The sequence below is a fragment of the Scleropages formosus genome, chromosome 22 (genome assembly GCF_900964775.1).
Source record: "Scleropages formosus chromosome 22, fSclFor1.1, whole genome shotgun sequence".
Lineage (NCBI taxonomy): Eukaryota > Metazoa > Chordata > Actinopteri > Osteoglossiformes > Osteoglossidae > Scleropages > Scleropages formosus.
The window spans coordinates 5,596,859-5,606,934 of NC_041827.1; the positions used below are offsets into that span (position 1 = coordinate 5,596,859).

At 47.2% G+C, this 10,076-nt stretch overlaps 1 protein-coding gene across 1 annotated transcript; it reads right to left on the reverse strand.

Moving 5' to 3' along the window:
• Nucleotides 1-1,693: 1,693 nt before the first annotated feature.
• LOC108918278 (prickle planar cell polarity protein 3-like) lies at nucleotides 1,694-9,801 on the reverse strand. Its single transcript, XM_018725400.2, has 10 exons — nucleotides 9,737-9,801; nucleotides 6,596-6,779; nucleotides 6,021-6,134; nucleotides 5,694-5,831; nucleotides 4,970-5,173; nucleotides 4,603-4,789; nucleotides 3,946-4,257; nucleotides 3,462-3,659; nucleotides 2,872-3,225; nucleotides 1,694-2,145 (listed from the first exon to the last, which is right to left on the reverse strand). The coding sequence occupies exons 1-10, from the start codon at nucleotides 9,748-9,750 to the stop codon at nucleotides 1,694-1,696; spliced, it is 2,157 nt and encodes a 718-aa protein (XP_018580916.2). The 5' UTR covers nucleotides 9,751-9,801.
• Between the last annotated feature and the right edge of the window lie 275 nt (nucleotides 9,802-10,076).

A 10,076-nucleotide genomic window follows, 5' to 3' on the forward strand; every position in this document is an offset into this window, starting at 1 on the left:
AACGCCATGCTCAAGCATTGCACCCGAAGCCATCCCGTTTACTTTGCATGCATGTCCTCTGCTGGAGCCATGGAGGCAATGCAGGCTGAGCAGAGTGGTGGCAGCACTTCAGTGGGATTTGTATTTGTTCCATTCCTGGGCAGAAAATGACTTTTCAAAAAAAAAAAAGAAAGGTCTGTAAGTCACAATTTAGCACACTTGGCTTTTTCTTCAATAGTACAGTAAATGTGTGCACATACCCAGACAACAGTGCAGAACACAACACCCCAACACCAAATATTGTTTCCTTTTAATTTCTTGCGTTTGGTGCCTAACTTTGACATTAAACGTAAACACATGCACAACGTATTTTAACAGACATAAGGCTAAGAGCAAAGGAACAACAATAAAGCAGATGCATTTTTAAAAAAGAAAATAAGAAAATGAGAAGACATCTAACAAAACGAAAATTTGAATTATTTCATATGATGGATGACGCCATGCATTTTTCCAGTATTACAAATGAAATGCATCAGTGACAACACCAGTCATGGAAGAAGGTTTATGAACATAAGAGATGCGCAGTATCTTTTGCCTCTTAGAATTTTGAATTTTTGATACTTTTGATGCACATTTGACCCAAAGAAGCAACTGCTGAAGCTCAGAAGTTGTGTGGCCAACTGTCACTTTCGGTTTACAATGTCAGTGGAGGGTTAAAAAAGGGACAGCAGGTAGTGTAATGGTTAGGGCTATTGGCTCAAGCCCCAAGGGGTACAGGTTTGAATCCCACTGCCAGCTGTAGTACCTTTGAATAAGGTACTCACCCTGACATTGTATCAATAAAATTCCTCTGCTCTATAAATGGGTAAAGTGCTTTGGAGAAAGGGAAGTGCTCTTTCTAATGCAACAAGAATTGTTTGTCTCAACTAATGCAAACATAGTGCAGGAACCAAGGGCAGCTGGTAGTGTAGTAGTTAGAGCTGTTGCCTTTAGCCCTGTGGGTTGCAGGTTCAATTCTTAGTTACAGTACCCTTGAGCAACATACTTACATTATTGTGTTCCAGTAAAATTACCCAGCAGTGTAAATGGGTAAATAACCATGAGCAGTTCAACACTGTAAATTGCTTTGGGGGAAAAAAAAGCATCATCTGTATTAATAAAGGTGTACAGTTACAGTTCTGCAGTCTATGTTCCTACAAAGCACTGCAAATATACACATTCTACCGTTATGCTTTCAAGTCAGTCAAGTCAAGCTTTATTGTCATTCCACTACATGTGTGGACATACAGTGGGACGAAATGTCGTGTCTCGCAGGACCACGGTGCTGTGTAAAATAAGCATAAATATAAACATGCAACACTAGACCTAAGGACAGCTTTTAGACCTACATAACTAATTTCACTACTGCCCTCACTTTCACTGCTCAGACTTTCACTAGTAGCCACTACTAGGCCTTTCACAGAACTGCTTTGTTACTGTGTGTCTTTGACAGCTCTTTTAGTGCTCATTTCACCTGGAAAGCTCCTGCAGCACCAACCCAGCCCCCGTCATGGAGTGGAGACACTTTCTTCAATCACATGTTATGATCTTGCTGTCAATTTGAGCATCTGCTCATCACTAGATACTCCTTTTACATCAGAGGGTGTGTTGGTAAGGTAAACACACATATCAACCCACAGCGATGCTGCAGACATAAAAACAGAAGCAGTTTGACTCAGGAGATGTTGCAGGTCTTGTCATGTCCACCGATGCTGTAAGTCCTCCTCCTTCTCCAGCTGTTCTGCTGGTCACACTCGCGCTCTCTATCTCTCCATCCCTCCATCTGTCCACCTAGTGAGGGGGGTGGGCGCAGCTGTGGGGGCACAGGGATAGGCTGGCCCAAGAAGTAGCCCTCCTCCTCAGACTCTGATGAGGAGGAGCAAGTGGAGCAGGAGTCTTCGTGCTTGAAGAAACCAGGGAGGAGAGTAAGCGGCGGTGGCTCAGGGGTGGTGGACAGATCCTTTCCTCGATGTCCTTGCCGCTTGAGCGTGTCCAGCCGGGGTCGGTCTGGTCGACGCTGGCGGAAACGCCTCTCAGTCCCCAGGTGGAAAGGGGAGTTGGAGACTATCTGACCTTGGCTCTGGGCCCCAGCTCTTCGTGGGAAACTGTGCTGATGGTGCAGCCCATCTACCATGGAGAAGGACACAGGGAATAGGGATGGACCAGCGAAAGATCAGCTATTAAACAGCAGGTGATGAAATGAGTCAAACAAGAGGAGTTCTAAAATTAAGGAAGAACAATCCACACCCACACTGTCTGAAACCGCTTGTCTCAAGCGGGGTCGCAGCAAGCCGGAGCCTAACCCGGCAACACACAGAGCATAAGGCTGGAGGAGGAGGGGACACACCCAGGACAAGACGCTGGTCTGTCACAAGGCACCCCAAGCAGGACTCAAACCCCAGACCCACCAGAAAGTGGGACCTGGCCAAACCCGCTGCACCGCCGCACCCCACTTTCCATTGTCAGTAAGGCGTAATGCAATGCAGGGTCCTTGTGGTCCAAAGCATAGGGTGGGGGGTAGGGTGCACCCGGGAAAAGAAACCTGTCCACCGCAGCACAGTCGTTCACACTGGTTCACTCATACATACACACTGCAGACAATTTAAAGTCATACATAGAAAACCAGAAAATTGCACAAATACTGAGCCTGATTGAAACCCACATCCAAACCAAGAGCTCAGGAGAGGGGCACCAGCTCTACCCGCTGTGCCATGACACCTCTATAGAAGGAAGAGTTTCAGGTTGACAGTTTAATAACTTTAATGACAGTATCTGTATCTGACGACTTGATCGCACGATGCGGGTCACCACGTGTGTTTTACTTGACCTGTTTGACTGCGTAGTCAGTCTTACCCAGTAAATCCCTTCGAGGGGCCACGTAGAGAGGTAGCGCCTGCCTCTGGAATCGGAGCTGCTTTCCAGACCTTCCCTTGGGACCCTCCTTCTGCCTTTCTTCTTCCTCCTCTTCCTCCTCTTCTCTCTCCTCCACCAGGTAGCTGCAGCTAATTGGTTCGCGGAAGGTGACCCTGGCGGTGCCACTGCGCCCAGCCTGGAGGGCTGTGTCTGGAACCCGTGACTCTGACTGCCTATCTTTCTGTAGGTAAGTCCTCAGGAGAAAGTCTCGGGGCTCCTCCGACACAGCTGGAGGGCTCTGTGTAGCCTCCTTGGGGTAGCTGTCCCTCTCCGGATTGGGCATGGGGTCTAACGCTGGAACAGGGATAGGCGGACAATATAATAATTATTTTTAAAATAATTAAAATAGGTAAAATAACACACAGCTACTTTAAAAAGTAAGCTTAATGTGTACACAAGATCGTTAACCCACATATGACATTTTCTGCAAATTTTCTTAGCAGTTTTAGCAGGTTTTTAAATTTTTGCATTTTGAACCTCTTTATTTTAATAGATATAAAAGGCAATAAAAATGACTTTGAAGCATCTACCTGGAGGCCCAAGCTCCTCTCGGCCAGCGCCCTCGTTGGCAGTTGAGGTGCCTCTCGAGGTGCACTTTGGTAGGAATCTGAAGCATCTGACTGGAAGATCCTTTGAGCCAATGCTTGCATGGGCGCTGCTGATGGACCGCTCAGCGGTCACAGAAGTCCTCCGTCCATTTCTTGGGTGTCTCTCTGGGACCAGGGACTCTGGCAGGGGAAAGTGACAAGTCCATTTAGTGCATGGCCTTCCTTTGGTGAAGGCGACGTCGTTGTGGAGGAATCGGTTCCGAGCAGGAGTAGAGGGAAATGGCAAACAGGGCGAACGGGGCAAAGCAAACGGGCTGATGAGAGCGCCAGTGCACTCGTTCAGCACTAGAGGACGCTGTCCAATCTACCGTTTGCGAATGGTGCTAATTTTACAACACTCTCTGCCTACTGCAATGTCCAACAACCTTCCCTTTTCCTTCTGGTGCATGCTTTTCTACATCTGTACCTTTGTCCTCACTATGCGGGTCACGGCAGCCCTTTTCCACGGACCCGGCCTTGTCGACGTGCCCATGTTTGGTAGCACGCTGCTGTTGGCGCCGGTGGGCCGGAGCTCTGCGTTTGCGCTGCAGCACCGAGTCACAGGAATCCGAGCTGCACGGGTCCTCACCCAGGGAGCAGGGGCGCGAACAGAAGATCAGACCCCCTCGAGGAAGGAATGGCCGCCCCAGCAGGGGAAGTCGGCAGCGGGTGCAGCAGAAGCAGGCCTCGGTGGCATGCCAGTGTTGCCCTTCGTAGGTCATAAGACCCTGGTCTATTCCTACGGGGTTGAGGAGGGGAGAGGTACACAAAATCAGCACAGGCTTAAGTTGTTTCAGCATAAAATTTTTTATGCCTTTAAAGTGATCTCTAACTCTGCACTACAGATGGGGTTGTGCACCATTCTTGAGGCTTTCCTGGATTCCTCAAAGGTGTGGTACATCCTGTAAATTTACTCTCCCGCACAGATGTGCAGGAAAGCCAGCAGTGATCAGAGGAGTGGTGCATCTTTTAATACACAGCGAACCACGAACTCTATGTTTCTTTTGAAATGTGAACTCTGCACTTGAGTTCATCGAGGTAGAGCAGCACCGATCCTGTCCTTCAGTCTGTCAGGACAGAGTACCTATGACCTCCCCACAGGTGTCGCAGCGCTCGGAATACAGCGACTCGTAGCAGGCGCAGCAGTAGGGCCGGCTCTCCTTCATGATGTAGCGTTGGCCACCCAGCGCCGTTTCGCACTCGAAGCAGCAGAAGTGGTGCATGTGCCAGTGGCGTCCCTCCGCCTCCGTGCACTCGTCCGCAAGGATGATCTGCAGACAAGCACGAGCAGCCCGTCAAGTGCTCAACGAAGCAGTTCTCCTCCGTCTTTAAAGTACTAATTTTTCCAGTTCTGAAAATTCACTTTCTTGTCTTGTTGTTGTCTTCTTTTATTTTTAATAAACAGTAAGTGCAGAGAAGGGGGGGAAAAAAGACAAGGACAAAGATCCCACCTCGTCACAAGCCTGGCAGCGGGGCTTGATCTTCTCAGCGTGGTGTCGGCCGCAGTACACCTTGCCATCCTGGTAGAAGTAGATGAGGTCCACAAGCAGCTCATGGCACTGTGAGCACTGGAAGCACTGTGGGTGCCAACAGGCCCCCAGCCCAGCTCTGCTGGCGAACACAGCAATGTCGCCCCCGCGGATCTGCCTGCTGCACTGAGGGCACAAGAAAGAGAGATAATTAAGGCCAGGATGTGGGGATGACATGCAACTAGTTGATATAACTTACTGTGTTAAGACACTGACAATGATTTATGTGTTTATACAGCTGGGTAATTTTACTGGAGTAATTCAGGGTAAGGGCCTTGCTCAAGAGTATTAAACAAGCAGGTGGGATTCAAACCTGCAACCTTCAGGACCAAAGGCAGTAGGTATAACTCCTATTGTACCAGCTGTCCTCTACTGATGCTTTGAAAGATATTTGGAGCTACTGTAAAGCAGGATAAAACAGTGAACTGTAGACCATGCGAGGACATGTGATCCCTACTGAAAAAGAACGAGTTTGTTGACGCGACCCCACCCCACCAATATGGAGATACAGAGGATCGAAATTAGACAGTTAGGGAATTTAATCTGAACTTTTAATTCAACAGCTGGACATCACCTCTTCTAAGCTCATCAGTAATCCCTGTAAGCAGTTCGACACTGGTCTTTTGCGCCCCCCTCCATCTTGCACCTGTTGACACACGGCTCCCGCGACGGTGACAGGGAAAAGTCGCACATTGCCTCTGCCCAGGTTCTCCCGCTTCCTCTGTTGGCTGAACAGTCGGAGCTCCCTCCTCTCATCTTCATTCAGAGAGTTACAGTACTGAGGCTGAGAAACACACCTGGTGATATTAGCACTGGGTTCGACTACTGGGATGGGGGGGCAGGTCAATGGAAATGACCGGCAGGTAAACTAAGTCATCTAAAAATTTATTATAACACGCATACTTGATGCCTCCTCACACACACAGGGTAGCTGTGACGGTCAGCAGGGAATATGCGTGAAAGAGAGCCGCACCTCGCTGTCATGTGCCGGTAGCTGGTGCAGGAGCTGTTTGATTCGATGTCTCTCTCCGGGGCTGTTGACGTAGGGCACTCTGTCCTCGGGAATACAGCTGAAGTACTGGTACACCTGGAGAAACCAACCCAAACACTCAGCACCGAGACAACACACAGCACAAAAGAGACACATCTAGCATTGCTTACTCTCTATGTGCTTTTGGCTACTGCCTTTAGACCCAAAGGTTACAGGTTCAAATCCCACCTTCAGCTGTAGTACCCTTGACCAAGGTACTTACCCTAAATTGCTCTAGTAAAACTGCCCAGCAGTATAAATGAGTAAATAACCGTAGGTACCTTAATCTTGTAAGTCACTTTGGGGAAAAAAGTGTCAGCTAAACTTAAGCGTTTTGATTCAAGAGCAAAAGTCTATACTGAGCAGGACACAAGAGCCCAGATGTTTGGTTAACCCTCATTTCGAGCCGAATTGGAGCGCTGCAGGTCTTAAGACTGCCGCTCGTGGGGTTTTGATTCCTTGACCACTGACTCCCATCCTCTACCCCATCCATCCCCCATATCCAAGTGAGCCCTGACCTGCTCTGGCTTGAGCCCAGGTGGCACCCAGGCGTACTCCTCTGAGGCGCAGCCCGAGTCGTCATCGGAAATGGAGTGGCTCTGGAAGTCAGATACCAGCTTGGACATCATCTTCTCCAGCTGGTCTGTCATGGAGCGGAGTGCGTGCTCTTCCCGCAGACACTTGCAGTGCACACATATCTTCCTACATCAGTACCAAGGCGCGCAAGTGGGATCGGGAAGAAAACACAGTAATGTCAACATAAAACTGTTTACACAGAACCAACAGAATTGTGTATGTATCGCTAATGCAGAAATAAATTTGACACCTACAGTAAAAACTGCTCAGTTAAGTCTTGTAAATATCTGTTTTCTCCATTTACTAAAGGAAATCAGTGGAGACTATGAGCACAAGTCAGGACAGTCAAGTCCCATCACCACTCTCACCACCAAGAGTGGTGATCACCTGGCTGACTGGCAAATCAACACCTGGTCAACGCTGGAATTTAAAATTTACATTTACATGTATTCATTTAGCAGAGGCTTTTCTCCAAAGCGATGTACATCTCAGAGAAAATACAATTTGTGCATTACATTAGGAGAAAGAGAGACATAGTTGCAGACGTGTGATTCTTCAGTAAACTTTGTTTCTTTCCACTTTATGCACCGATGTTCATCGCACAAGTAGGTGCAGAAAACTCAGGACAGACGAATCCTGATCACCTTCCTACATTTTTTTATAAGGTACACAAACATTCACATACAATACAGGAGGTGCAGCTGTGTAAAGGGTTATCTGGGCATGATCATAAAGCTACGGTGCATGAACAGTTACACCATATATGAGCTGGAGAGATCTTGGGCAAATTGAGTCTGGAAAAGGTGAATTTTCAGACCCTTCTTGAATGTAGACAGAGTTTCAGCAGTTCTGAGCGAGAGGGGAAGGTCACTGCATCACAACAGAGCCAGAATCGAGAACCTCCGTGCTTTACTTTTCAGGCACGGGACCACCAAGTGAGCAGAAGTAGACGAGCGAAGGGGTCTAGCTGGGGTGTAGTGGTTGATCAAGTTTTGTACATAGCTTGGTGCAGTTCTATTGATATATTTGTAGGCCATAACCAGACCAAAATAAAAGCACCTAACAAGCAAAGCACTGACTGCGATGGACTGGCGTCCTGTCCGGGCTGTACTGTATCTAGCCTTGCAGCCTGTGCTTCTGGGATAGGCTCCAGACCACGGCGACCCTGAGTCGGACAAGCGGTTAATGAGCACTGAACTTCACATACGGCTCCTTCCTTGTAATGAATGAAAACACATAAGTCACATTGCATTTCTTCTTTCACACAATCTGGATGCACAGTTTGTCACATGTGTCTTATAGCTGAGCTCTATACATCTACACTGCATTGATTATACACGAGATACTATATGACTTCAGATTTCTGAACGGTGGAGGCCAGGCTCGGTATGAACATGGTCAACTGAAGTAAACACACCGCTGCTCTTTCTCAGGCCGAAGGAACCAAAACCCATCCTCTCAGCCATTCTTTGCTCTCTCTTATTTACTCTGCTCCCGATCAGCTCTCATTCAGGTGGACGTTCTTCCCAAGAGCCATAAGGACCCCTGGTAGGGCACCGTACCGCATGAGCTGCGTGACTGTGACCAAGTTCCCCGCGTGAGCGCGCAGATGGACAGAAAGCGGCTTTCCGCAGACTCTAATAAATCCCATCTTGTATTTGAAGCCTGTGCCACTGACTTGCGACACGCAGCAGTAAAACGCAGCCTTTAAAATAGCGCTGACAGATGAACGTCACTAAGCCCTGCCGTTCACGGGGAAACCGTCGTTCGGAGCAGACGCCCACTACTGCTGACGGCAGTTCAGGTCGAATTGGTCTCGGCATCGCGCCAACAAACTCGTTCTTTTCCAGTAGGGATCACATGTCCTCACATGAGTCTACATTTGCTCCTGTTTTGCAGTAGCTCCAAATATCATCCGAAGCATCGATAGAGGACAGCTGGTACAATAGGAGTTAGACCTACTCCCTTTGGTCCCAAAGGTTGCAGGTTTGAATCCAACCTGCTCATTTAGTACTCTTGTGCCCTTACCCTGAATTACTCCAGTAAAATTACCCAACTGTATAAACAGGTAAATCGTCGTCAATGTCTTAACACTGTAAGTTACATCAACTAGTTGCATGTCATCCCCACATCCTTGCCCTAATTACCTCTCTCTCTGTCTGTCCGTCTTTCACTCCCAGAGTCTCACACACTGGTACACCACACAGTTGTGTCCTTTTGTTCCTGAGCTCAGTAAATTTACAGTAATGTCCCCCCAATCTGATAAAGAACACGCATAAATCTACCTTCAGTCATATTACTCAATGCACACATTTACCGGGATTTACCAGTTCACTTAATCTGGACATGCTGCTGTGCGTTGTGTAATTTTTTTAAGCTCAGTTACATTTATTTGTTCTTAATGTAGGAAACTGAAAAAAACTGGTATTCTGCTGTGACAACATGTTTTCATGTGAAAAGCACAACTGCAAAAAAAAGACTTGGCGAAATGACATAATGCCACAAACATACAAGCCACATCTGTCTAAATCCTCCAAAATCCAAGCAGAACTTTTTAGCCCATTAAAAGTGTATATTTCATCAAGGCAGTAATTTAGGCCTCCCATTTGTCATTTTTAATAATTGTTATTATTTCAAAATGCAATGTTAATGCAAATCTCATCTCTTTTTTCCAGCTGCTACATATAAGCATGTAGAAATAGTACATGGATAGAGAGATGTGTTCCTGCCTGAAGTTAAGTTACGGCGTCCAGAAAAGTTCCTGCTTTCGACTGTAAACCCCATCGGCAAATTAAGGTCACAAATATTAATTTTTCAGCTGGTAAAGGACGCCCAAAGCAATGGCAATAAGAACTATTCCCCTGAACACAAAATACACAATTAATGCTTAATGGATTATTTTTATTATGTGACTTGTTCCAGTGAGGTGGGAAACTTATCAACTTGAACTTTGATAAGATTTGCTCATTATACTGATATGATAAATTGATCTTAAGTACTCTGATGATAGAAGACCAGTGCCGTACACTGCACAAAATTTGTGAGTGCAGCAACGCTATTAACCGGACTGGTGCGGTACCCACCTCCAGCTGTGCATCCGGAACCCGGGGCACTGGTCTCCGCAGCGGTTACAGGGCTCTCTGCAGGCCTGCTTCTTCTTCCTGTCCTGCTGAAACACAAGCAACCGTCAGCACAGCAAACGTCCGCCGTCCCTAGGACCTCGGTTCGAATGCTTGGCATCTCCTTTGGTCCTAAGCCCTTCAGCGTGTGAAAAAATTGGTACTCTGAGCACGTTCTCAGACACATTTCCTCCAAGCAGCTGTATATGAATGATACACATTGCAACACAATATTTCAACTGAATTTATTTTTACAGAGCTCTTCTCTTTTTATAGAGCACTCTTCTCACACAGTGACACAAAG

Excerpts from the sequence above, each read along its gene's own strand:
- LOC108918278 (XM_018725400.2), bottom strand. Across the intron at positions 4,790-4,969 it reads GCTGCCAGGCTTGTGACGAG|ATCATCCTTGCGGACGAGTG; the intron begins GTGGGATCTTTG and ends GCTTGTCTGCAG. Across the intron at positions 2,146-2,871 it reads CCCTCGAAGGGATTTACTGG|ATGGGCTGCACCATCAGCAC; the intron begins GTAAGACTGACT and ends TCTCCATGGTAG.